Here is a 27,635-nt window from a genome sequence, read left to right as displayed (position 1 = left end):
CTTAATTATCTTTTCTGTGGTTGTTTCAATACATATTTACAGTAGTCCCTTGCTATTTCATGGTTCGACTTTCGTGGCCTATTTCACAGGTTTTCAAAAAATATTAATCCGAACTATCGCAGATTTTTTGTTACATCACGGGACTTTGCAGTACTGTAGTGTAGGTATATTGTTAAAATTACGTCGGTATATGAGTTTAGAAGATGGTTAAGAACATCAGAAGTGTTTTTCAAAGTGTGGAAAAGGTGTATAAGAGTGTGGGAAGGGTTTCTAAAGTCTTAAAATGTATAGATACTAAAATAAATGTTTGGGGGCCGGGGAGATGGCTCAGTGGAATAAGCACTTCCCTGGCAAGCGCAAGGGCCAGAGTTCAATCCCCGGTTCTGCAAAAATAAATAAATACATAAATTAAAATAAAATACAATGTCGCAGTTTTCCCTTATTGTGAGGGTGTCTGGAATATAACCTCTGTGATAACCACTGTATTGAGTACCACACTGGAAGTTAGAACTTCCAGTACAGGTGGCTGATACTTTCACTGTTTTAATTTATTTATGTATGTCTTTGAGACAGGGTTTCAGTATGCAGCTCAGGCCGGCTTTGAACTCACTTTGTAGCCCTGACTGGCCTTGAACTTGCAGCTACCTTTCTGCTCAGCTGCTTTTAGTATTTAACAATTTATTAAGCACTACACTGGTTCATGAGATAGGAAAGATTATAAATAATAATGTGTAGCTGTGTGGTGGTTCAGCCCTACAACTAAGAATTCAGAAAAGGAAAAGAACAGTGTGGGCTAGATTAGGCAAAAAGGCTTTTCTAGAATTATTTTTCCCGTTTATTTCATTGAATAAATATTAATGAGTGCTTCCGGAGGCATCACAAAAACAGAATGTCAGACAGCTAAGACAGTTGTTGGTCTCAAGGTAATGAATTTGTTATCTTGGGATTAGGTCTACTGGAACGTCACAACAAGACCTGATTAATCTTCTGTGTTCCTCACTTTGATCTTGCGATACAGGATTTTCAGTTTAGAGCACTGAAGAAAGTGCGAGTCTTCGAACCTCCTGAGGAGCTGCCCAAAGAGCGCTGCAGCCTGCTTGCCACATCCAACAAGTATGGGCTGCTCTTCGCTGGCGGAGCCAGTGGGCTGCAGGTTTTCTCTACCAAGAACCTGCTTATTCAAAACAAACCTGGAGATGATCCCAATAAAGTAGGTGAGTCCCTTGATTTGCACTGCAGAGCTGAGAGGGCTCCGCAAATGTGTCCTCCACGGGAAGTCACTCTGATGCTAAAACTAAAGCTATTTGGGGCCCCAGGTGGACCCCAGGAGACCAGGTTCCCGGCAGCACGCTGGAAGCCTCTCTAGGTTCTCTCTCTGGTCCTTCATACTTCTCTGAGGAGTTGTTCCTTTGAGCACAGAAGAAAGAACTTTTGTTTGTGCTCAGTTGAGCTCGGGCTGTGGCTGTTTAGAAGAAGGCTTGTTACATGCCTCCTTATTTGATCCCATAGTGCCATCCAAACAGATGTGTGCTGTTTGAGCATTATAGCAAAAGTGTCTCCGACAAGGGCAGCAGCCGCAGTTAGTTTGCCCTGGTTGTGTGAGGAGCAACCCCTGAGGTTATAACACATTTATAACACACACCTATGTGTCTGTAAGAAAGTTAAGATTTACTAGCATAACTAGTTACCGGGGGAGGTATGTTTATATAGATTCAAAACTTGATTCCCATTATTGGGTAAAGGAGCGTGGCTTGGTGTGTAGAGCATGGCATTTTTTCCGCTTTCTCTTTCCCCCTGTGTTTCCATAGTTGACAAGGTCCAGAGCTTGCTTGTTCCTATGAAGTTCCCAGTGCATCACCTGGCCCTGAGCTGCGACAACCTCACGCTATCTGTGTGCATGACGTCTGGGGAGTATGGCTCCATCATTGCTTTTTTTGATGTGCGCACCTTCTTAAACGAGGTAAACAGAAACTGTGACATCAGAGAGGGAACCTATGAAGAGAGAGTTCCTCTATGGAATTACTATTTGGAGGCTTCTTTCCTTGACCTTTGAAGGCTGTTTTGGTTAAAATGCAGGCTAAAAAAGGCGTCCTTAACTACAGACTCTTACCACTTTGTGAGAGAGGGGACTTGAAGGAAGAATTCCTAACTGCACCTGGCTCAAGGTGTGGGGTTGCCCTTATACATAGGAAGCCAGCCAGAGGCTTAGGTGGCCTGCCAGGCCCGAGGGGTAAGCATGCAGCATCAGAAGCCCCCACTTTCTTCCTCTGGCCTCTAAATGCCATGTTGCTGTGCTGTAGTTTCCATATGAGAATAGTCAGCTATATATAGTTAGGGTTTTTGTATCAGCCCCTTGCTCACACAGTAAATGCGATTTGGAAAGACGGACTTCAGGTATTGACTGCCCAAGGTCCCAGTGATATAAGAAGCAGAACCACGATTTTCATGTTGTGCCTGCCACATTTTGGTTATTTTGCTTACATACATTCCCCTGCCAGGAGCCGCTCCGAGCAGCTAGAATAATTGCTTGCCATTTTCAGAATTCCTTTGAAATCATCTATAACAAATACATTGCTATGTAGAGCCAGATCTCTTTTTAATGTTAATGGAAGAGTGAATTCTGATTTAAGAGGACTTGCGTCTTTGCTGGTTTCCTTTGGGTACTAAATGTCTGTGTGTGTATTAATTATCTTGCTTTTATGTATCTGTTTTCAAAGGCTAAGCAGCAGAAGCGCCCATTCGCCTATCACAAGCTTTCGAAGGATGCCGGAGGCATGGTGATCGATATGAAGTGGAACCCTACTGTCCCCTCCATGGTGGCAGTTTGTCTGGCTGATGGTAGCATTGCTGTCCTGCAAGTCACCGATGCGGTGAAAGTGTGCGCCACCCTTCCTTCCACAGTGGCAGTTACATCCGGTGGGTAATAAAGGCTTTCACTCCGTAACATACAGTAATGGTAATCTATTTAAAAATTAATCTCTGCGAGTAAAAGTGGATGGTTTTTGCTATGTGTGGGGTTTTTTAAATTAGAAGTGGAGAGCATTCATTCCCACAGTTAATGTCCTTGAAGTCAAATAGCATACATGAATTAATTTGAATGCACTTGGGTTATCTGGGGAGAGAAATATTGTGGTATAGCTCATGTAGAACTGTTTTTGAGAATAATTGCTTTTCAGTAGAAAAGAGTTGTCTTCCTAAAGTCTTTTGCACCTTAGTGGGAAAGCATTAGAAACAACAAATAAGAGCAGGAGAGTGATTTATTGGTACTTGAAAACTTCATCTGTCCTCTTTTCTCATCTGAAGACTAGTTTTCTGTGTGGCTTTCTGGAGAACACTGCGCTGGAGAAGCTCACAGAGCTCGGTGCCACAGCCCAGTGGAAGTCCTGACTGCCTCGCATGGCTAAAGTGATGGCACCATTTTTTGACCTGTTTTTGGGCACGGGTGACCTCACAGTCCTCCATGGACTGACAGAAACAGCCTGTCTCAGTTACTCTTTTCTCGTTGCTGAGACAAATACCCGACACTCAAAATTAGGGAAAGATAGGTTTGTTTAGTGCCCAGTTACTGGAGGTTTCAGTCCATACTCAACTGGCTCCAAGGCAGAGCAGCACACGGCAGAGAGCAGCCTTTCATGGTGGTGGCAAAGGGAGGGGTAGCAGCAGTTCAAGCAGCTAGCTTCTCTTCCCTCCTTACATTGTAACGTAGATCGCCTGCCTCAGGGCAGGGGCAGCATCCACACCCACAGTAATCAATCACAAACTCTAGAAGCCTGCTCCATGACTGCATGAGGCTTTGAGGGGACAGCTAGACACAAACCATAGCAGCCTCAGTGACTGTGTAGCTGTTTCTCTCTGTCTCTCTCTTTTTTTTTTTTTTTTTTTTTTGCGGTACCAGGGATTGAACTCAGGACCCTGAGCTTGCCAGGCAAGCACTTACTCTGCTGAGCTCTCTTCCCGGCCCGTGTGTGGCTGTTTCTGATCCCTCTTTGGCCAGCTGTGTCCCTCAGCGTCTAATCGGCTGCCTTCTCTTCTTGCCCAGTGTGCTGGAGCCCCAAGGGAAAGCAGCTGGCGGTGGGAAGGCAGAACGGAACTGTGGTCCAGTACCTTCCGGTGAGTTCTCGCTTTGGCCTTCAGAACTTCTCTTACTGAAGTTACCTATTGATTTCCACAGTGATTGACAACACCTTGGTTGCTCTTTTCTGTCAAAAAGTAGTTTATCTGGGCTGGGGAGATAGCTCAGCTGCATAAGTGCCTGCCTGGCAAGCGCAAGGTTCTGAGTTCCATTCCCAGTACCAAAAAAAATAGTTTGTCTGAGGTGGCACACGCCTATAATCCCAGCACTTGAAGGCAAGAGGATCACTGTGAGGTCAGGTGAGGTAGGCCTGGGCTACACAGCAAGACCTTGTCTCAAACAAAACATAGTTTATCTGAGTTCAATTTCTGATACTGCCAAATACATACACACACGTTTGTACATGTATGTACATTATGGTACAATGTAATATGTAACATAATGTAACGTAATCATGTTCATTGTAACGAGTGATGGAGAAAACAGAGGAGGGCCTCGCCCCCTTGTCCTTCCTGAGGCGCCCGCTGTGCGCCTTAGCTGGCGCCCTGCTGTACTGGCCCAGGCGTTTGTGTAAGTAGACCACATTCTACAGACTGACTCCCCTTCTTCACATTTCTGGTCCATTCTGTGAAAGCAACATGTAACGGGGAAAGCAGTGGCAGAGGCGTTAGCACACCAGACTCCCTCCGCGTTAAAGCCCAGTGTCTGTCTCGTAAGGTTCACTCCGTGCCCCTGCAGACGACAGAGAAAGCAGACGGTGCTCTGGTGGCATGAGTGCAGTGTGGTCCTTGGTTATGGCATTTCGCAGATACTCTGCAGTGTAAATGGACTCCCCTCTAGGGAATCTGCACGTCTGTCCAAGTGTGGACGTGAGGGGGCTGTTCCCAGGCCTCCAGGGCCCACGCTGCGCCTTCCGCCTCAGCCTGCTCTGGGGGAGATTAAAGGATAAATGAGGTGGTTTTTTATTTGTCACATTAAGAATGTTTGTTTGTTTGTTTGAAGCTGGTTTTTCCGTGTTGCTGGTCTAGCCTCCAGTCCTGCGGCTCAGGTGCTCCTCCTGCCTCAGGCTCCACAGCAGGCTAGGGTGACGGCACCGCCACCATGATGTTTAGCTTGCATCGTATTTTGCCACACTGTGGTGTATTCTCTTGGGGAGCTTTCGCCTCAGAAGAAGTGACTGGCTCAGTTTCACTGCCTTCTGGGTTGCGCAGGCGCAACCCTGAGGTCCTCCTCCAGTCGCTGCGTGGTCGTTCCTTCATAGCTGCTCAGTGGGCCACGGTGGCTGTGCCACAGGGTCTGCCTCATTCGGGCTGGGGCTTTGTTACTGTGAGTGCAGCTGAACTGAGCAACCTTGCTGCGTTCCTGTGCACACTCTGTATGACCAAGACAGGCGCCGAGGGGTCAGCAGGCGTTTCTCGGTTCAGTCTCTTTGACTAGGGAGATGGGATAGGTAGCTTCAAGGGAACAGATTTGATTTGATAGTCTTACCAATTTAGGCATTGTTGCATTGACACTTTTCAAATCTTTTTCAGACTTTGCAGGAAAAAAAAGTGATTCCCTGTCCTCCGTTTTATGAGGCAGATCATCCCGTGAGAGGTAATGCTGCCTTTCTTACCATGATGACCCTGAGGGGGGTGTCCTTGGTGTCCCCGGTCACGCAGTGTGATGATGACCCTGTCGAGACCCCATGTGTCTTGGAATAGGACTTGAACCGGATCCCAACCTGTAAAAAAGTCTTCAGTCTGCCCTGAGTATAAAAGAAGCAGCTTCTTTGGATGAGTTTGGGCTCCTTGATCTGTGAATATTACTTAGTAAAAGCTGGGCCTTTGCTAACACTGTAGAACTTGGATTTTTTTACTGAAGGATGCTAATCTGATAGCCTGTAGTGGTCACACCTCGCAGAAGCTGCTTTCTGCCAGCCTGGGAGCTGCAGTCTGATCACCCCCTGAGCAGGGTATGTGTACGCTTTCAGTGCTGGACGTGCTGTGGATCGGGACTTACGTCTTCACCATCGTCTATGCCGCTGCAGATGGGACCTTGGAGACGTCTCCAGAGGTGGTGATGGCGCTGCTTCCGGTACGCGTGGGAAGGGCCGCCTTTTGGTTGGGGCTGGAGCGGTGTGCTAGTAGAGGTAGAGAGCCAGTGTAGGCTTCCTTACTCACTGCAGCTCCAGTGCAGGCCTAGGGGTGCAGTTTCAGCTCTGTACCCAGGGCCTGGCAGCTCAAATCAGGGTGTGCACTGGAGAATTAGTCCTGAGGTGAAAGAATGTGAAGGGACGTGTTTCTCCTCAAGCTATAAAGAGAGTGAATCTTGGTTAACAAGCTTTAAAAGTTTTAGGACAAAAAGGAGAGATTACCTTAACTTGGAATTTTTGTATTTATGGTAATGCATATGGCACATGAGGCCTTGCTTTAAAGCTGAGCATGCAGAGGTGACCAAGGCAGAGTCCCTGCTCCTCCGGATGTGGCAGCTGCTGTCCTGCTGGCTGCAGGTGTGATCGGGGATGTCTAGAAGGAGGCAGCGAAGCCTTAGAGCAGAGCTCCGTGGAGAGAGGGATGGAGTCATGAGGAGGACGAGAGGGCTTTTTTATTTATTTTATACTGGGATTGAACCCAGCACCTTCACACTGAGCTGCATCCTCCGCCCCTTTTATTTTTTATTTTGAGACAGGGTCTCACCAGATCACTAAGTTGCTCAGGTTGGGCTCGAACTTGTGATTCTCCTGCCTCAGCCTCCTCAGTAGTTGGGCTTGTAGGTGTGCACCCCCACATTAGCACTAGCATGGAGATTACTGGAGAGAAGCTGAATAGGGGTCACTGTGCTTTGCATTCAGGACAGACTGCAGTAACTTAGCAGATCCTTTATGCGCTGAGAACTGAGTAGCAGAGAGGCTGAGTAATCTGGCCAGGGACGTCCTGTGGTCCCAAGCGACAGCGGAGCTTGAGTGAGCTCAGTTGCTGCACTTCTGCCCCTGCACTCCTCGATCCCACCTTTGTGTCGTGCCCACGCGTTTGTATATAGACTTTGAACATTCTCCTACAAATTAGAAGACTGCCTTTGACATTACCAAGGATTCAGGGAGATTGTGCATGAGACCTTTTTGCTCTGCTCGTTGTAGAAAAAGGAAGAGAAGCACCCGGAGATCTTCGTGAACTTCATGGAGCCCTGCTATGGCAGCTGCGCCGAGAGGCAGCACCATTACTACCTCAGCTATGTCGAGGAGTGGTGAGCAGTGCTTTCCTCTGTCACTGTCGGGTCACCCTTTCAGTCCTGGTCACATTTAGGTCTCTGTTTCCCCAGTCTTGAGATGTTTGGGGTAGAGAGGTGTGCATTCATTGAAACACCCAGTTTTCTCAATAAGCCCAGTGATGACTTATGAAAATATTGATGATTAAGGGCTGGTGAGATAGCTCAGTGGACTAAACCCTTGCTTAGGCAAGCACAGGGGCCAGAGTTTGATCCTTGGCACCACATGCTACACTGGCCCTGCCCCCTGGGCACACTGAGCCAGCGATGGAGTCCAAGTGTAGTGGCGTACACCTGTAATCCGAGTACTAGGGAGGCTGAAAACAGGAGGATCACTACAAGTCCAAGCTGTGTAGTGAGACTCTGCACACAAAAAAAGAAAATATTGATGTTTTAAGAACATATTTAAAGTCTCTGAATGTGGGCGTGGCGGTGCAGGCTATGTTGTGCTCTGAGGCCCAAGAGCTGAGTTTCAGGCCAGTTTCCCTTTGGAAGCTGGATTATCTGAACGCCACACTCCTGGCAAAGCCTCTGGGCTTTGGGGCAGACACTGGGCTCTTTCCAGCCTTTCTCTGTGTCTTCACCAAGCTTGGCTATGGGTGGGCTTCCCAGGTCTTCGTCCTGGAACTAAAGAACTCTCCTGGGTCTGGACCGCGCCCTCCTTCCAGGAGCGGGGTGGGGACCTCTCTCCTGGACATGTGCAGGAGGTCCACAGATGTCACCCTGGGTCAGAGTGATCGTCGGTGTGTTCAACCCTGTGGTCTTCTGCTCTCGTTCCTCAGGGATTTAGTGCTGGCGGCATCCGCAGCTTCAACAGAAGTTAGTATCCTTGCTCGGCAAAGTGACCAGGTGTGTTTCTCTTGTCATTGCAACGCCATGAGGTAATGTCCTCAAGAGAAAGCTGGAGGAAACGAAGCACGTAGTGAGAGATTCAGATGGGCTCCAGGTGTGACCCCTCTGGGCATCAGACCAGACAGGCAGCCTGGGTGTTAACACTGAGGTGTGGAGTCACAGTGTCCTTCCAAAACTCACTCTGAACCAGGCATGGTGGCGCACATCTGTCATCCCAACATTTGGGAGGCTGAGGCAGGAGGATCACTGTCACATTGAGGGCAGCTACATAGTGAGCTGAAGCCCAGCCTCAGCTACATAGGGAAATACTGTCTCAAACAGTTCAGAGGAGACAGGACTGAGGTTCCCCCTTCTCTAGGTGAGCAAGCATGGGGTACATGGCTGGGTGCGACATGGGATGGATGTGCCCCATGAGAAAGTGAGTGTTACGGGGGTTGTTCGCAAGGCAGGCCTTCATTCACCTGGGAAAGGTGGAGGGATTGCTTTTGGCTTACTGAGGTTCTCAAGGCTTTCAGTCGCTTCCGTGTGTCAGAGCCTCACAGCCAACACGTAAAGCTGAACTGGGTGAGGCAGTTTGCTTTTTCTCTGCTGCTGAGAGGAACTGACCCAAAGCTGTAACCAACATGCACTTTTTTGCTTGCAGGTTAATTGGGAATCTTGGCTCCTGGAGGACTCAAGTCGAGCTGAGTTACCGGTGACAGACAAGAGTGATGACTCGCTGCCCATGGGAGTGGCCATTGACTACACCAACCAGGTGGAGGTTGCCCTCAGTGAGTGTCACCAGTGCGCGTGCAGGAGTGGAGCTTCACTCTTCATGGTGGTCCCACGGGTCGGTCAGCTCCTCAGGGCATGTTGCACTCTGCCTCAGCGATGCAGGGCAGCATGGGGACGCCACACATACACACATGCTTCTGCAGGCGTTGGAAGCTGATTGAGATGAAACGTTTGGGTTTCAGGATGTGGCTTCTTCGCCCCTTGCAGATCCCCGTGACCTCCCAGGGTAGGGAGAGTGTTGTCCTCATCTGGGCCTGCCCAGAGATGTGGACTGGACACAGTGGGAGCTGGAGACTCACCCTGCGGCTGGCGCCATAGGCCTGGCCCCTGCTCTCAGCAGCACAGAGCTGCTCGTAGACCACGACAGTACAGCAGAAGAAAAAGCTTGCCCTCAGGTGCCCTGTGTGGAGAGCTGTCACCCGGGCAGCTGAAGTCACTTTTGCTTGCCCTGGTCTGGCTGGCGTGTTTGATCTCATCAGCTCATTTCCTGTGATTCTCTTGACATCTCCACAGACTGAGCTGTTAATGAGCACAGCGTAGCCTCACGTACCTGTCCCTGTCCTGCTGTGTATTTCCTAGAGCTCAGCCTGTCTCCTTTCTAGCACACCCAATGCTCCCCAGAGCCCTGTCTTGCCAGAGAGGCACAGACCTGCCTCCTGGGCACCACAGTTGTGAACACAGGGAGCCGGGAGAGGTGGGGTGCTCACTCAGCAGGCATCTGCTAGCAGCTGACTGGTGCTCTTGCTGAGTGGTGTGTGCCAGGCCGCCAAGGCCTCGCCAGAGAGGGCCTACCTGTGCCCGAGCGGCTCCACACAGTCTCTGCTGTGCCTAGGCCCTGCCATTGGGTTGACAGCGATCTCAGCTCTCCATGGATTTCTTCTTTCATAGGCGATGAGAAGACCCTCCCTCCTGTTCCGGTGCTCCTGTTACTTTCAACAGACGGCGTGCTTTGTCCATTTTATATGATTAATCAGAATCCTGGGGCCAGGTCTGTCATAAGGACCCCGGAGCGGCTCTCACTAGAAGGCGAGCGGCAGCCAAAGTCTTCAGGTCTGTGGCCCCCTGGGCTCACACAGGAAATTTCCAAGTACCCTGAGGACAAAGATGGTGACTGTGACCCTCATCTGGCCAGTCTGCTTGCCTGAGCATGGGCTGACCTGTGTGGTCCTTTTTTATGAGAAAAAATACAGACATAGAAGAAAACACTTGAGAGATGGATAGTAATGGTGTTTATTTCCTTATTTATATTTCATTTTCGTTTTCTTCCCTTTTGAAAATACTTGTTTTAATTTTTTTTTCTTAGTACTGGGGATCAAACTAGGACCGTGTACTTGCCAGGCAGGTGCTTATGCCTCTGATCTCTCTGGCTCTTAAAGGTACTTGTCAAGTAACGTGTTAGTGAGGAGAAATTAGAAAATTGACCCACAGAACTGCTGTGCAGAGCTGTGGCTACGCAATGCTAATCCCTGAGTTCATGACACTGTCATTCAGGACAGGAAAATATCAAACTTATTAAATGATTTCTTTCAGTATTGAAATTTCAGCAATATTTATCTTTTTAGGGTTTTTTTTTTTTTTTTTGTTTTGTGCAGGGTCTCACTACGCAGCTCAGACTTGTAATGATCCTCCTAATTTCTGCCTCCCTAGTGCTGGGATTATAGGCATGTACCACCACGCCCAGACTCCATTGCCAGCTCAGTGCACCTGGGGGCAGGGCCTGTACTGCGGATCGAACCCTGGCCCCTGCGCTTAGCTAAGCAAGCACTTAATCCACTGAGCTATACCACCGGCCCTAGTATTTGTCTTTTTTTAATTCTGTGTGTAACGGTAAGATTTTTTTTCTGCTAGTATGGCTGTAAGAGCCCACGATATAAGCCTGACACTGTTGGAGTGCATTTGCTTACTGCTCAGGTATGGAGCAAGTTGCACGCAGAACTAAAGCTGCCCTGGCACTGGTGCCCAGCAGACTGCATCAGGACCCTGAGCAACCCAGGAGGTGGCTGGCTGGTGCTGCCAGTGTTATATGATGACATCCTGTTATCTGAAGGGTGTTCCCTTTGGGGCTGTCCCTCCCCGCCCTGGCCAGGTCTCTTATAGAAAGAAAGCAGGGCAGGATGTGTACAGCCAGGGATGGTTTCCCATGAGCCTCCTTGGCCTGCAGGCTGGAGTGGGAGGAAGAGCAGTGTGCTGATAAAGAGCATGCAAGTCTGGAGCTGGGAGAAGCGCGCCCCAGCTCCCGCCTGGCAGGTTAATGGTTCTGTCCAACTACGTTCCAGGGCGCCTGTGTTGAATGAACGGTTGTGGGAAGAGTGACAAGTTTCACATGTTGAGTCGTATTTTCAATAGCAAAAGTGCCTGTATTTCTTTAGCTTCTGATATGTATTCTTCATGCTGACTTAATATGCATAGAAATGATTTATATGTCTATGTTTGTATCTTTGAAGAAGTTAGCCAGGGGCTGGTGCAATAGCTCAGCAGACTAAAGTGCCTGTGTAGGTAAACTTAGGCAAGTGCAGGGACTGGCACCACATGCCGCCCTGCCAGCCCTGCCCCCAAGGCAGGCTGAGCTGACCAGAGTCCAGGCATGGGGCATGGTGGCACACACCTGTAATAATCCCAGAGCTGGGGAGGCTGAAAGCAGGAGGATCACCACAAGTCCAAGCTGTGTAGTGAGACCCTGCAACAACCAAATACATTTAAAAAAGCTGGCTACAGTGGTGCATGCCTGTAGTCCCGATATTCTGGGAAGCTGAGGCAGGGGGATTACAAGTTTGAGCCCTGCTTAAATAATTTACTAAGACCCTATCTCAAAAATACAAAAAACCTAGGTGTGGTGGCATAAGCCTATAATCCTAGCACTCAGGCTGAGATAGGGTGATCACTTTGAGCTTTAAGGCCACCCTGGGCTATATCATGAGACCTTGTTTTAAAAAAAAATAAGGGCTGGAGGTGCAGCTCAGCGTAAAGGCCCTATACCATCACACTGCTCCAAGTTCTGTATCTGCTGTAAGAGAAGTGTCTCTAGGACGGAATTGCTTGTGGTGTGCTACGCGGACAGACGTGATAGGGTCTTTGCGTTCAGCAGGTGCTCCATTCGTGCTCCTGTCCTGCAGACTCCATTGCGTTAGTCTCCCATTCCTTCATGGATTGCTTGTGCTGGAAAGTCCAACACCAGCTTTAGCCTCGTTCTTTCTGGTTTCTTAGACTAGTATCTTTCCAGCTTCATTTAATCACGGACCCATTGTTCTGTTTGAGGCAGGGTCTTGCTGTCTATTTCAGGCTGGCCTTATACTCTCGCTAAGCAGCCTAGGTTGGGCTTGAACTTGCAGCCATCCTCTTGTCTCACCTCCCCTGTGCTGGGACTACAGCTGGGCACCACGATGCCAGGCCCTTGCAGGCCCTCCTCTTTTGCTGTTGTCCTGTGGGCCTCTGCTGCGGTGTTAACCTCTTCCTTTTTCTCCTTGCTTTTCTTTGCAGGAAGTACTCCCACCACCCCAACCTCGTCTCAGTCCCTGCTCAAGCTGGACGCCTCGGGAGCAGCAGTCCCGGCCTCAGCTGCGTCAGTGCCGCCCACTGCCTCCGCCACTGGCTTCACTCTGCCTTCTGCCGGGGGGACCCCGGCCGTGTTTGCCTTTGGCTCCTCATCCTTGAAGGGCTCTGCGCTTGGCCCTGGAGAGCCCCCTCCCTATCCCAGTGGCTCTGATGGCCCCAAAGCGGCTCTGGGCTCTGCCGCCCCCACCTTTTCTTTGGCACCACCCTCCAAGGGCTCCCTAGTAGCCACGCCCACTGCTGTGCCCCTGGCCCCATCCTCGGGTTTCAAGCCTGCCCTGGAGAGCACCCCGCTGCCTAGCACAGCACCAAGCTCGGGGCTGAAGCCTGCCTTCCTTCCCACATCCTCTGCAGTCAAGGTGAACCTGAGTGAAAAGTAAGTGGCCCATGTGCGGCGCCCTCCGCAGCGCGACTCCCCTGTGTGGGATGCACCTAGAGCCCCTGAGCTGTTACTGAAAGGGGAGCATTTTCTAAAATAATACTTGAAATGGCTAAAATTCCGCCAACATAAGGTCTTTAACTTAGTTTTTTGATTAGACATTGACATCTGAATCCCCACTGTGCTGCTTCACACCACACAGCAAAGAGCTAGGCGTGCTTAAAACCAGGGAGCACCAGTGTGTGCCCTGTAAGGCAGCTGCCTGCCTGTACCCGCCCTTGGCTGCTTGCTGTGCACCTGCAGACCGCTTGGCGGCCCCCAGGGCCTTCTCAGGGCCTCCAGAGTCTTGGCGTGCCTGCCTGCTTCCCGTAGGTGCAGATGCTGTCGCTTCCTGCCGCCCCACTAGACTGCAAGTGTGCGAGGGTCACACTCCTCTGGGCCCTGCACTTTCCTGCCTGCTGCCTGCTGGCTCTTCTGTCCTTGTTCCTGCCATGGGGGCCATGCTGTCACATAGCCCCTTGTGTCCCCACTGGTACTGCACCACATTTCACGGGCCTTCCCCTTGTGGGTGCGCCTAGGTTGTGTGCAGGACAGACTAGGGAGGGAGTAAGGTTTTCATGGCAAGACCAGCACTGAACTTTTCATGCCAAGTGCTTCACTGACGCTGACGTAGTTGAATCATCCATTTCTAATCAGGTGGGTGGTGGCGCATACCTGTAATCCCAGCACCCAGGAGGCTGAGGCAGGCAGATTGTGGGGGTTTGAGGCCATCCTGGGCAACGTAGGGATTTCAAGGTCAGCCTGAGCTGCAGTAGCAAGAGCCTGTCTCAGGCAAATAATCAGGTGATCAGTGACCTTGTGTAAGCAGTCGCTGAACACGTGCCCTGCGGCAGGGCAACATGGGTAGTGTTCTGTGATGGTGCTCGTGGGCAGCGGGAAGGGATCTTTAGCTGGCTATCATGACAGTGGCATGGCCTCCTGCAGGTTCACCGCAGTAGCCACCTCTGCTCCCGTCCTCAGTGCTGCAAATGCTCCATCCGTGCTGCCCTCATCGTCCACCTCCAGACCAGCGTCTCCAGGACCCCTCAGCCACCCCACGCCTCTCTTGGCACCGTCTGGCTCCATGTTTCCGAAGCCTGTGGCATCTTCTGCATCCCCAGGTACAACTTGCATGGGGAAAGTGCTGGGGCTTAGAGGCCCTCCTGGCGCAGCTGGACACAGCTGTTTCCCCTTGCCTCCTGCACCTTGCCTCACAGACCTTTCTTCTTCTTAGTTTTTTAATTTTTCTTATTTTTTATTTTGAGAATGAGTTTCACAAAGTTCCCCAGACTGGAATGAATTTACAGTCTTCCTGCCCCAGCTTCCCAGAGTGAAGGGATTACAAGTATGCACCACTGTGCCCCACTCAATTTTGTTCTGTTTTTTGCTTTATTTATTTTTATTTTGTAGCAGGGTCTTACTAAATTGGCCAGGCTTAAACTTGTAGTCCTCCTGCCTCTGCCTTCTGTGCAGCTGGTTACAAGGATGTGCTTCCATGCCTGGGCTATCCTCCCATTTTATATGATTCATAAAAGTGTTTGGTGGGCCGGCGAGATAGCTCAGTGGACCAAGCGCCTGCTAGGCAAGCACAGAGACTGGGGTTCGATCCCCAGCGCCACATGCTGTGCCAGCCCCGCCCCCAGGCACGCTGAGCCAGTGACTGAGTGCAGGCATGGTAGCACATGCCTATAGTTCCAGTTCTCGGGAGGCTCAAAATTGGAGGATCACTACGAGTCCGAGCTGCGTAGTGAGACCCTGAACCAAATACATAAAAAGAAAAAGTCGTCCACGGGTCGAGTGCTTTTTTACCTTTCACAATGCCATGGGTTCAGTATCCAGCATCACGAAGTGTTGTACATCCAAAGTTGTAGCGTGTGTTTTCTTAGAACAGAAGAAATCGTCCTCTTCTCCTTTGTGGTCCGCGGAGTGTGATAAGATGAAAACAGAGCTACAAACAGCGTGGCAGCTGTCTTCTGAGACAGGAGGAGGGAAAGGGCTTGTGGGGAAGGCCTGGAGCGAACCCTGCTTTTTTGACTGATGTGTTTGCTAACAGTGCGATCCTCTCAGAGCAGTCCGAGTCCAGTGCCATCCATGGTGCAGAAGTCACCCAGGGTCACCCCGCCAGTGACGAAGTCTGGCCCTCTTCAGGTGTGTCCAGGCCGGCTGGTGGTGCTTGCCTTTATTCATGTCTCGCCTAAGCATGCTTGTTAGTGAAATGAGTTTTCGTGTTTTAGAATTCAGACCTTCAAGGTAGTAACTAGGACGTGTGACCTAAATAGTTGCAGTATGCTTGCTGAAAACATCGATCTTAATGTTTCAGTTAATATGTAATTTACCTCCGTGAAGTGCATGTAATGTGCGTACGGGTCAGTGACTTGGTGCTGAGCCCGGGACCCCTGCTCTGCTCCTTGCTTCTCCACCCCCTGCGTACAGTTCATGAGCGCAGTGAGAGAGGGGAACGTGGCACAGTGGCTGCCTGACACTGCGACTTGCAGCACCTGTAAACCTGATGCCTTCCATTGCAGCCAAAGTCACTTCAGCCTCCTGTTGCAGAGAAACAGGGGCATCAGTGGAAAGACTCAGACCCTGTGCTGGCTGGGATTGGAGAAGAGGTGAGTCTGTTCCCGCGCTGGTTATGCCGGGTGAAGTACACAACACCCAGACACCGGGTGGTACTGTCCGAGAGACCAGGGCGGCCCTGGGTGTGGCCTCGTCTCTGACCTCTGCTAGCAGTTGTGCCTGGCCATCGCAGGAGCCTCCCCGTGAGTCAGCACAGAGGCCTTGCTGTCACCATGTGCCACTCACACGGAGTCCTTTCCCTGTGTGTGGCTCCTGCAGATCGCACACTTCCAGAAGGAGCTGGAGGAGCTGAAAGCCCGGACTGCCAAAGCCTGCTTCCAGGTGGGCACCGCGGAGGAGATGCAGATGCTCCGGACAGAGTCGGCTGACCTGCACACCTTTCTCCTGGAGATCAAGGAGACCACGGAGGTGCGTGTGCGGCCGCGCTGGGCCTGGGCGGAGCTGCGCCCGGAGGCCCGCTCTCCCCCTCGCTCCTCTGAGGTGGGCATGAGCGCTGGCATCTTGTTGTGTAGTTCACCAGGCATACCGTGTTCACATCCTGCCTGCAGGACTTCACCCATTGATGCCAACAATTGCAATTTTCTGAAAAGTTGCATGAAAATTTTGAATATTACCTACAGAAATTCAAGGAACAAAAATTTGAGGAGAATAGTTCTTACTAGGTTCTATTGCTAGATACTATTCCAAAAGTGGACACTCGGCCTAAGAAGATTCCTCGCTCCTGTGACAGGCAGGTTAACCCAGTTACTGTTTCAGTTTTCTCATCTGTAGGGTGGGGTGACAGTTTCTCCCCTTGACGCCTACTCAGCACACCATGAAGTTGACTGTGGCTGTGGACTTAGGTACGCTGGAAATTGTGTTATCTTTGTAGTGTTGCATTAGGAGGAGCAGGCCACGTTAAGAGCGTGTGCGGTAAAATGTGCCCGGCGTCCATTGTTAAGGGCGTTACGTTATGCACAGGTGGTGGCACTGTTCCTTCGTCACTAGGTCCCGTGTGCCTGGCATTGTGCCAGGCACTTCGCCCTCACCAGGAAATTGAGGCGCCCAAAGATGAAAGCATTTTGGCAAGTTCCCGTTGCGTGACTACCAGCGCCAAGGTCCCATTGTGCACTGTCTCAGAAGCTCTGATCTCAATGACATGCTGGAAAGGACGTCCGGGTAGTCCCACAATCACAGAATCCTGAGGGTACTCTCAGTGCTTCTGCTGAGAGTGCTACTTGCCGCTTCCCACTTCCTGCTTTCCACTAGCCATCATCAGAACACTTTTTTTTTGGTCTTTTTGAGACAGGGTCTCATTATGTAGTTCAGGCTGGCCTTGAGCTCACTTTGTGGCCCAGGCTGGTCTCAAACTCAAAGATCCTCCTGCCTCAGCCTCCTGAGGGCTAGGATTACAGGTGTGCACCACCACGCCCTGCTAAAACATGTTTTCATAAAGAAAAATCATTTTTTGGGGGGGCAGCCAAATAGCTCAGCAGATTAAAGCTCCTACAAGCAGGTACAGGCGCCCGGGTTTCAGTCTCCGGCCCTGCCATTCTGGCTGCACCCTCAGGGCTCCCTGAGATAGTAATTGAGACTGGGCGTGGTGGCGTGCTCCTATAATCCCAGCTCTTGGGAGGCTGTAAACAGGTGGATCACTACGAGTGTGATCTATGCAGTGAGACCTGGTACACTTTATAGGCCCTTCCCTAAAATACAAAAGAAAAGAACAATAATTTTTTTTAAGGAAAAAGAGCTTTAATGTCTTCTTTTCCAAGCAGTAAAATTCTTTTTCTCCATGAACGTGAAAGTGAACAGATTTGTGAATAGGTGGTTCCTTGTGTTGTTTGAAAAACTCTACTTTCCTTGATTCAGACAGACGGGTTTTATTTCTTGCAAATACAGCATTTGTTGTAAATACTTTTTTTTTTTTTTTTTTGGTCTGAGACAGGTTCTTACTAGGCAGCTCAGGCTGGCCTTCAGCTCACTTTGTAGCCCAGGCTGGTCTCGGACTCAGAGTGACCCTCCTGCCTCAGCCTCCCGAGGGGTGGGATTGACCTACTACATTCTTGCTTTTTATTTCTAGTCTCTGCATGGAGACATAAGCACCTTGAAGACAACCCTGCTGGAGGGCTTTGCCGGTGTGGAAGAAGCCAGAGAGCAGGATGGGAGAAACCATGACTCCGGGTACCTCCATCTGCTCTACAAGAGACCCCTGGACCCCAGGAGTGAAGCTCAGCTCCAGGTGGGAGCAGCTCTTCCATTCCAGGGAGGTTCCACAGCCACTTGGCAGCCACTGCCATCTTCCTCTGGCTCTGATGGATTTGTGTCATGGTCCCTGATAGAGTTGTTGATTTTTTGCTGATATCATGTTGCACTTTTTGCCTGTGGCAAAGAAAATAGCACTTTTACCATTAAAATATTTTTTTTAAATAAAATTCCTAATTAAACCTTAAACATGCTAGAGAACACTGTGGGAACAGGTATTGTAGCAGCTGTTTCATGAAGGCCAGTTCATCTGCTAAGTGTTTTTATGCATTATTTTTAGTCTTCAAAGCCAACTGCCCTGCAAGGGAAGTTACTGCTCTCTTATACAAATAGAAAACAGCCTCCGAGGCCGAGGTAGTCATGTTGCCCACAGCCAGTCCGTGAGTCGGAATTGGAACCTGGGTCTGGCTCCTCAGGGCTCGCTCCTGTGCGCTGGAGCTGAGTACTGCTGCTTTCTCGTGAGCTGTTAATTCCTCACTTCTCTTTGGCCAGCTGGGGTCTCGTTTTTGTTTTTTGGTTCACTCCAGCCGCTGTAGTTCAAGGCTTGTCTTACCCACTGCTGCTGTCTCAAGCTCCCAAGGAGGTGTACAGGCAGCCTGGGCTCCTGCGCCTTGGACACAGGCCTCTGGGCTGGTGGATGAGTCCCTCCTGCTTGGGAGAACTTGACGCTGCAGGCTGCTGCTCCCCCGGCGACCCCAGGCCAGCTCCCTGACATCTGTAAACCTCCTGGACAGTGGGGAGGTGCGGAGGGGAGCCCCCCACCCACAAGGGTGGGCACTGCTGCTTTTGCAGCTCCATGTCTCTAATGCTTCCTGACTCCAGGCCGTCCATCAGGTGCCCCACACCGCTGCCGCCTCTCTGCTCCCCACATGCCCTTTTCTCTGGTGCTCTGTGTCCACGCTAAGGCAAGCACAGGGCTTCAGGGGACACTTAGTTCATGAGGGAGTAACTGTCTGTCATCACAGTACTGAGTAGGAAATGCTGGGGGGCCTGTATCGAGTACAGAGACGAGGAAACAGGTGCTCAAGCTGCCCACCTCTTGAGTCCGGGCAGCTGACTGAGCCTGTGTTCGCGAATGCTCTGCTGCAGTGCCTGGTCCCACCGGGGTGAGCAGTGGCCAGAGGCAGACACAAGCTGAACGTGGGTGAGTTGCCGTGGGACTGCCAGCACGAGTGCAGCTAAGCCTCGGTAAAGAGGGGCTTGAGGGGCTGCGGAGATAGCTCAGCAGTCTACGTGCCTGCCTGGCAAGTGCAAGGTCCTGAGTTCAGTACCTGACACCGCGCGCCGCGCTGGCCCGGGTTCCCAGACGTGCTGTGCCAGCTCTGAGAGGAGTGGCGGTGCGCGCCTATAACCCAGCGCGGGGGGCTGAGCCAGGAGGGCCGCTGTGATTCTGAGATGCTGAATAAAAGTACAATGAAAAAAGGGTTCAGATGAAGTCTGAGAGGAGTTGGCTTTTGCTGGCTGATCGCAGTGGGAAGGCACCCAGGAAAGCAGCCCTGACGCCAGTAGCCTGGGGACGGTCACATGGGAAGGGCCAAGGGAAACAGCCTTCTACGGTTACTGTTGGCTGCTGAGCTTCCTGCCACATTTCCTGAGTCAGCTTGGCTCTTCTTAAGTGACATTTTCTATTTTTCTGTTGGGGCATCTGCCTTTATCCAGGAATAATTTTAAAAATACATTTCAGCATAATTAAATCTTTGCCCACATGTAAAGAGCTCTTCCCAGGATCTGGTCCATGGTCTCCACTGGTAAACTTAATGCTTTATCTTGGCTTTTAGAGTCAGGTGGCATAGTGCTGAAAGTTACCAGTGGCCTAGGTTATTACAAGCCTGAAGTAGTTGAATAGGTAAGAGTTTTAATAAAGGTAAATTAATTTTTCTGGTGCTGATGCATTTGTTTTTGAGAAGCAAGTCCTTCTTGACTGGTGAGATGACTTCTATGTGGGATGCTGTGGCTGGATAGGCTGAGAATTATTCTCAGCAGTGCTTTGTGGGATGATCTGCATATTCCAGTTACTGCGTGAGTGGGAGAGCAGAGCTAGGCGGTGGTGCCGTCTGCATACCTGAGTGCAGCGGAGGATTCCCAGCCCTCGCGAGAGCCCTGCCAGGAGCCACGCAGGAAGAACACTTGCTCCCCAGGGCCGTGGACGCCCACGCTCCTCCCTCCCTCTGTGCCACCCTCTGTCACAGCTAAGGGAGCTGGCTTTCTGTTTTTCATTTTAATTACAACGTTTTAATGGTTGTATTAAACCTATTAGGTTTTTCTTGTTCATTATGGTTCCCAATATACAAGTAGTTAAATTATTTTTTACTATTTTCATACATCATCCCCCCCATGCTAGCAGAAAAATGAGTCATTTGTCTTGGATTTTTTTTCTCACAGGAAATTCGGCGCCTCCATCAATACGTGAAATTTGCTGTCCAGGATGTGAATGACGTCCTGGACTTGGAGTGGGATCGGCATCTGGAGCAAAAGAAGAAGCAAAAGTGAGCAAGATCTCTCAGCCAGCACCATCCAGGGGATGTCGGTGCTGCTTTTTAAAACATGCTGCAGGAGCATCTCAGCTCCTTTCTCACACCACTGAGCCCTTGTGCCTGATGCCCACAGCTGTGAGGGGGAGAACTTTATTCGCATTCACTGTTTGTAGAGGTTTCAGCCCCTAGTCAGCTGGGGCGCAGCAGAGGAGATGGTAGGGAGACAGCGCCCATCATGGGGCCAGGAAGCAGGGAGACTGAGACCAAGGGAGCAGGGAGGGAGGCAGACCCTTTGGGCTACGCCCCAGTGCCCCACTTCTTCTAACGGAGGCATTGGCCATGAGCTGATCAGTGGACTGACTTCCTGATGAGCGCCACCCCCCAGGATCCAGGCCCCCACCTAGGAGCACTTAGGGGCGGTGGGGGGTGGGGACATCTAGCTAGAAGCCATGGTAAGGAGCCTGTGGAAAAACCTTATGCGGTTCTTTTTGACACAAGTCATTTCATAGATAAAGCTTTTGTTGTAAAAGTAATGTATGACCGTCACAATAATTTACACAGTGGATTTTTTTTTTCTTTTTGCCTTTTTGCTTTTTTGCCTTTTTTTTGAGACAGGGTCTCACTATGCAGCTCAGGCTGTCCTTGACCTCGTTTTGTAGCCCAGGCTGGCCTCAGCCCTGCAGTGATCTTGCGATCCTCCTGCCTCAGACTCCCGAGTGCTAGGATTACAAGCGCGCACCACTGTGCCTTGCCAGGTTCTCTTTTTGAGAAAGCATCTCTGTGGATAATGACAAATACTAGGGGAACGCTGGGAAAGAAGGTAGCAGCCGCTGAGCCTTGGCTCCTAGCCTCAGGCAGTTGGTTTTAGGCCTGTTTTTCAGAAGGAACAGAAGGGGCTGTGCTGAGGGCAAGGAGGTGTCAGCTGGCTTTCTCAACACTTGCGCTTGATGCGCCCTCCTGAGAAACCAGCCATGCCTTGTCTGTGCGTTGTTGGCCTGTTCACAGAGCTGTGGGGTTGGAGCTTCTCCAGGGACAGGCCAGGGATGGTCCCACAGTCAGTGTAGGGAACAGAAGTGGGCCAGACTGCTGGAGAAGGTGGAAGGCCCCAGAGCAGAGGTGTGGACGTGGGTGCCAACTCTGTCCACTGTCCAGGGCAGGGTCCAGGGCCTGACACTGCACCCCATGAGTGATGGCAGAGCATCCTTGTCGGGCTCAGGCCCCGTGTGCCTGTATGTTGCTTTCCCCAAGCCCAAGTATGACCTGGCCCAGCACTGTGAACTCTGCTCCGCTGCCCGTCATGTTTCACTTTGCTTGTTAAGAAGTTGAGTTCTGGGCCAGGGATATAGCCCAGTGGCACGGCACCTGCCTGGCAAACACAAGATCCTGAGTTTGATTTCCAATACCAAAAAATAAAAGAAAAAGAAGTTGAGTTCTTAAAAAGCACATGAGGCTAACCAAGAAGCCAGGCTTTCTTTTCCTAGTGCAGCTCTGCACCCTTCCTCCTCCCTGTCAGGCTAGGCCCTGAGGAGGGACCGAGACCACTAGGACAAGCAGGATTAAAGCAGACAGTGGTATCTGGGTGCAGCCTGGGTCAAGGGCGAGACGCTGTTGACCATGAACAAAGGAAGAGAATCTGCTTTATAAACTAATTTAGGAACACGAGAAGGCATCAAGTGTCATTGGTGGGTTGGTGCCTCTGTGGAGAGGGAAGTACAAGATGACAGTGGCATTCCACTGATTTACGGCATCCCATTCTGTAGACTTACAGGGTTTCCTGTAAGCCTGAGAACCAGGCTTGGGAGCCATCCTGATGAAGAGATTTAGTTTCGTTTCTCAAGCCGAGGGGTAGGCTTCCTGCTTGAACAGAGTGGTGGTCCATAGTTTTTCTCTTCAGGTTAGGAGGGGCCAACTTGTGAGGACCTGACACTCGCGGTGCTTCCCTGAGGTTGCTTTCTGCAGGGTTCACATTCTGAAATGGTCAGTTTTGTGTTTCAGCAGCAGTCTTCTGTTCTTGCCCCTTCTCTAAATATTACCTTGTGTCTGCTGAAAGCCATTGTAAGAACTGGTGCTATTCTTCCCTGTCCTGAGGCACTCACCCAGCTGGCTCTCAACCTCCCAAGCAAGTAACTAATGAGTAATGAAAACAAACTACAAGTTTCTGTTCTCCCTCAGCATCTTGCCTTTCCTGAGGCCTGTTGGTATTCAGGGGCAGAGAGAACTGTTAGTGTGGAACGACAGGAGTGATTGCTGCTGCTTGACAGCAATCTGAAGAAATGACCCACTCCCCTAGCCCTCTAGGGAGCCCTGTGTTCTTGTCCTTACGTGTGTGTGTGTGTGTGTGTGTGTGTGTGTGTGTGTGTGTCCGTGTCCATCCCATATAATTTACACAGAACAAATATGCCCTGCACATGCTGCCGCGCAGCTGGACCTCACCCTTGATTCCCACTTGTCTACTCAGGCTTGCTGGGCTTTGCGCCACCCCCACCCCCAGTGTCCACTCTCCCCTCTGCAGCCCTGGCCTGCATGTTTTAGGCTCTTTGGCCTTTTTTCCAGCTTAGCTTCCTTAGGCTTAATTAATTATCCTCTTTTATGTTCTGATAATTGCCTGTCCAGTGGTGGTTCACCATCTCACCATTTTTACAGTCACAGTTGTAGTCTTACAAGGGGAAGGGGATCCCTTTACTTGAACCATTCAGGTTTAATTTTTCTCATGGCTGCCCACAGGCGCCTGCTTGTGCCAGAGCGAGAGACATTGTTCAACACTCTAGCCAACAACCGGGAGATCATCAACCAGCAGAGGAAGCGGCTGAATCACCTGGTGGACAGCCTCCAGCAGCTGCGCCTCTATAACCAGACGTTCCAGTGGAGTCTGCCCCTGGCCGTGCCTGCCCAAAGCACCACTCGCAGGTGTGCATGGAGGGGAAGTGCTGCCAGCCGGGTGCTGAGGGAGCACCAGATTACTGCTCGGGAAGGCGCGGGATGTTCTTAGGGTGGTACAGGCGTGCGTCTGAAAATGACTGCTTGCCTGTATGATCCTGGCCAGGTACTCCCTCTCTGATTCTTGAGGGCCTGATTAATGGGGAGCACATACTTGCCTTTGGGGACTGTTGGAGAGTGACATGTTGTGCCTGATGAAACAAGCTCCCACAGGCCACAGTGTCGCTCTGGTAAAGTGCTTGTCAGGTGCGTGAGATCCTGGGCTCCATGCCCAGCACAGAGAGAGAAAGAAAAGCTGCTCAGGGCCAGGGAGATGGCTCAGTGGTGTAAATGCCTGCCTGGCAAGCACAAGGTCAAGTTCGATCCCCAGCACCAAAAGAAAAAACGAAAAGAACAGATGCTCAGCCAGGCCTGGCAGTGCACGCCTGTCACCCTAGCACTTGGGTGAGAAGATATTACTGGGAGGTTGAAGCAGGAGGGCCATGAATGCAAGGCCAGACTGGGTAGTGTAGTGACCCCTGTTGGGTTTTTCTGCACAATGAAGAAATAGAAAAGATGAAAGAAGCCTTTATGAACTCCAAAGACACAGAGGATCAAGGGCAGATGCAGAATCTTCTGACCTTAGACAAGGCTGAGGGCCAGCCAGATAGCTCAGTGGATTAAAGCACCTGCTTAGGCAGACACAGAGACCCCAGTTTAGGGGTGCACTGAGGGTGACTGAGACTGGGTGTGGTGGTACGCGCCTGTAATCCCAGCACTTGGGAGGCTGAAAACAGGAGGATCACTACAAGTCCGATCTGTGTAGTGAGACCCTGTAGACCCTGTACTAAATACATTAAAAAAAAAAAAAAAAAGCTGACACTTTCATGGACTGTCCTAGGGGTGGAGTGAAGAGGGGCAGTGTTAAGTACACTAAGGCGTTGACTGGGGTCTCTCCTGTGTGTGCGCAGGCAAGGTGAGAGGAAACTATATCCAGGCTGGAGTGGGGAAGGAGGAGGAAGTGGTCATGGGAAGATAAGCTGTTGTTTTGGGATTCAGCCATGTTAGATGGCCGCATAAGAATTCAGTGGTTCATGCTAGCGCCAGAACCTATCAAGCCCCTGTCTGAACAAATGATAAAAGGGCTGAGGGTGTACCTCAGTGATAAAGTATCTCTAGATTCATTCTCCAGTACCAGAAGAAAAGCATTAGGTATTTGATAGGTCACAATAAATACTAGAGTAACAGCGTTGCCCTTCTGCTGTAGTGTGGAGACTTTCAGACCTTGCCCTGAGACGCTTCACCTGGCAGTCAGCAAGGTGGCACTGTGCTGTGCTTTAGGCCCTGTGAGCAGTGTCGCTGCCCTTTATGCTGAGGCACATGGTAGTGTTTGACTGGGGTGGGGTACACTATGGCGGGCGCCGTCTGCTCGTGTGTGTCACGTACCCTGACCTATGTCAGCCTGTAGGAGGCACATGGGCCCAGCAAAGCTGCGCTTCCCAGCTCTTGGCTGCTTCGTGTGTAACTTTGTCCTCTTTCAGCTTTGACAGTGACCTAGAAACCCTGAGCAATGCTTTGTTAAAAACCACCATCGACTCGCACAGCAAGCCCTTGCCCAGAGTGCCAGGTAAACTATCCTCCCTGCCCTTTTAGCTCTGTCTTCTTCAGGTTGCCGGCATCAGAAAAACTGAGTCAGTGTCTTGCAGGTAAACTGTCCCCTGTGAAACAGACACAGCTGAGAAACTTCCTGGCCAAGAGGAAGACGCCACCAGTGAGATCCACGGCCCCAGGTAAAGGGACGTGGGCCTGAGCTCCTCCCAGCCTGTCATAAACCATGCACTGCCGGTGGTGGGGGGACGACTTTTATTTCTTAATTAACATCGCATCACAGTCTGCGTGCAGCACAGCTTATGCGTCCATGATGAAGCAGGTTGGCTTTTGCACAGTGTGCCTGCTGTGCTAAGGCGCATGACAGCTGGTCACAGGCCCTGCGCTGGGTCCTGGCCTTGTGGCTTTCCTGACTTCTCATTAACCTTCCATTGAGGTAGAGGGCTTCTTTGCTTATGAAAAAGGGAGAAAACCCAATTAGCAGTGATGATTAAAAATATTAGCAGGAAGGAAGCTTGGCCAGGTAGCACAGGTCTGTCAGTCCAGCGCCTCAGGAGACTAAGGCAGGAGGCTCGAAGGTTCAAGTCCCACCTGGGCAATTGAGACCCTGTCTCAACATAAAAAAGATAAAAAGACCCGGGGGTGGGCTTAGAGGTAGAGTGCCCCAGCTTTTTTCAGTCCTCAGTACAACAAAGAAAGAAGGGAAAACTGGCACAAATATTTTGCTGTAAAGAAACTGCAATGCTTTAAAAAAAAAAATTGCCATTAAATTATCTAGATATTTGCCTTTAAAAAAAAAAAAAGCATTGGGGTCGGGGGAGATGGCTCAGTAGAATAAGAGCTTGGCTGGCAAGCACAAGGGCCTGAGTTCAATCCCCGGTTCCACCAAAAAAAAAAAAAAATTGTTACAACCTGCTTTATTTTGGTGCCCAATTTTGCATTTTTCATTGAAATTCTGAGTTTTCTTTTGAGGCCAGCAGCAGATGCTTTGGGGTATTTTCTATTCAAGCAGCTACTTACTGTATCACAGTTTTTTTTCTCGGAATCACATAGGACTAGAGAAGGTAAGTAATGGGTCACAGACAAGTGAATTTTTAAATAACTTCTTATCTTGATATATTTTCTTGGTAGCTAATCAAGGATAATTATGGAAAACTAAAAAAAGTAAAAATTGCTTTTAAATCTCAAGCCACATATGGCCTCAACTGTGACATTTGGGCTGCTCCCTACCTTTTTTTCTTTACATATGTAGATCTGATCTTTGGAAAATGATTTGGGAATTAAACATTTACAGTTTTGTGCTTTGATTTTTTAAATTAAAAATGTAAGAGCGGGGCCGGGGAGATGGCTCAGTGGAATAGTGGAATAAGCACTTTCCTGGCAAGCACAAGGGCCTGAGTTCAATCCCTGGTTCCACCAAAAAAAAAAAAAAAAAAAAATTCAAGAGCTCTTATTTCAAAAATACAAAAAATAATATTGCTGAGGATATGCAGCATTTAGAACAACGTCAGTGGGGCTGGAGAGATGGCTCAGTGGTCTAAAGCACCTACTTGGAACAAGCTTGGCAAAGCACAGGGACGGCAGTTCGATCCTCCAGCACCACATGCCAGCCAGCCGCGCCCCCTGGTGGGCTGAGCTGGCCACACACACACACACACACACACACACACACACACACACACACACACTAAATAAATGTTAAAAAAAATTTTAAAAAAAGAACAACGTCAGTGTGAATGCAGACTCGCGCGGCCTCTGTGTAAGACTGTTGCATGGTCAGAAGTAGCTGAGCGTGGTGGCGCGCATCCATAGCCCAGCACTCCAAAAGTTGCGGCAGGAGGATCCCAAGTTTGAGGCCAACCTGGCTCAGTAGAAGGACCTTGTCTCAAAAAACAAAAAATAAAAATAGAATTACTTGATGTAGATGCTCTGCTTCTGCACAGACTCTCCAGAGTTTATTACTGTACATGTTGTCACAGTGAGCATAGCACTGCAGAATTTAAACCAGGGCTTCAGGGCTGGGGAGGTAGCTCAGAGGCACGAGCGTCGCCAGACAAGTGCAAGGTTCTGAGTTTGATCCTCAGTGCCACCAAAAAAAAAAAAGAAAACCAGTTTCACAGAGATTTCAGCACTCATGTTTACAGCAAGATTGTTCCGGTTCCCTGAATGCCAAGAGGTGGAAACTGCCTGTATGTGGGTGGAACTCGCTGTAGAACGGAAGCTCTGTCCCTGCTGGGGTGCAGATAGGACTGCCCAGGCTTCGCCCTGGTCTCGAGGGGGCGGAGCCTGTCTGGATGCATTCTGGGAAGTGCTCAAGAGAGGTCAGAGTCCTGCATTGCTCCTCTGAGCGCCACAGATTTCCTCCCGCCCCGCCCCCAACCTCCCTGCGCACAACCGCTGAGGCACATCTCTGGGCATCTCTATCTCTGCATGGTGGATTCCTCAGGGTGACGTGAGGGGTCCCTCTACCTATTCACTGCCATTAGCCGGCTGGCTCCATCAGCCACCCTAAAATGAGACTCGGTACTCAGTACTCGGTACTGTTCTTTTTCTGTATTCTAGAGCTGTGCTGTCCAGTATAGAACCTTATTTAAATTGTAATGAATTTAAATAAAAAATTTAATTCTATAATCACAGTAGCCATACTTCAAATGCAGAGTAATTGCATGTGTGTACCGGTGGCTTCTGTAATGACAAGCACAAGCATATACTGTCATTGCCACAGAAAGTTCTGCAATCTAGACCAGGGGTTGGCTGGATCTTTTTCTTTTTCTCTGTCTCTCCCCTCAACCCCCTTTCAGACAGTCGCACTGTTTAGTTTGACTGACCTCTAACTCTTGGCTGACCTCTAACTCTTGGAAATCCCTTTGCTTAGCCTCCCAAGTGCTGGGATTGCAAGCAT

The 27,635-nt window shown here is 50.2% G+C and overlaps 1 protein-coding gene across 3 annotated transcripts in view; it reads left to right on the top strand.

Annotated features, from left to right (window-relative positions):
- Positions 1 to 27,635, top strand: part of Nup214 (nucleoporin 214) — an 80,269-nt gene that overhangs the window by 2,782 nt on the left and 49,852 nt on the right. For all 3 annotated transcript variants that reach the window (XM_023700313.1, XM_004640444.2, XM_023700311.1), the window contains exons 2-21: positions 1,019 to 1,214; positions 1,809 to 1,960; positions 2,718 to 2,916; positions 4,040 to 4,110; positions 5,605 to 5,668; positions 6,045 to 6,148; positions 7,191 to 7,297; positions 8,101 to 8,167; positions 8,814 to 8,940; positions 9,833 to 9,994; positions 12,422 to 12,869; positions 13,857 to 14,032; positions 14,965 to 15,059; positions 15,437 to 15,523; positions 15,750 to 15,899; positions 17,554 to 17,712; positions 20,118 to 20,221; positions 22,934 to 23,116; positions 24,667 to 24,752; positions 24,832 to 24,915. In XM_023700313.1, coding sequence (XP_023556081.1) covers positions 1,019 to 1,214; positions 1,809 to 1,960; positions 2,718 to 2,916; positions 4,040 to 4,110; positions 5,605 to 5,668; positions 6,045 to 6,148; positions 7,191 to 7,297; positions 8,101 to 8,167; positions 8,814 to 8,940; positions 9,833 to 9,994; positions 12,422 to 12,869; positions 13,857 to 14,032; positions 14,965 to 15,059; positions 15,437 to 15,523; positions 15,750 to 15,899; positions 17,554 to 17,712; positions 20,118 to 20,221; positions 22,934 to 23,116; positions 24,667 to 24,752; positions 24,832 to 24,915 — 2,821 coding nt within the window. The remainder of the gene's footprint in view (positions 1 to 1,018; positions 1,215 to 1,808; positions 1,961 to 2,717; positions 2,917 to 4,039; positions 4,111 to 5,604; positions 5,669 to 6,044; positions 6,149 to 7,190; positions 7,298 to 8,100; positions 8,168 to 8,813; positions 8,941 to 9,832; positions 9,995 to 12,421; positions 12,870 to 13,856; positions 14,033 to 14,964; positions 15,060 to 15,436; positions 15,524 to 15,749; positions 15,900 to 17,553; positions 17,713 to 20,117; positions 20,222 to 22,933; positions 23,117 to 24,666; positions 24,753 to 24,831; positions 24,916 to 27,635) is intronic.

This window comes from Octodon degus, unplaced genomic scaffold (genome assembly GCF_000260255.1).
Source record: "Octodon degus isolate 3935 unplaced genomic scaffold, OctDeg1.0 scaffold00123, whole genome shotgun sequence".
In the NCBI taxonomy this organism is placed as follows: Eukaryota; Metazoa; Chordata; class Mammalia; order Rodentia; family Octodontidae; genus Octodon; species Octodon degus.
The sequence above is the reverse complement of the archived record's forward strand: the minus strand, read 5'-3'. Positions and strand labels throughout refer to the sequence as shown.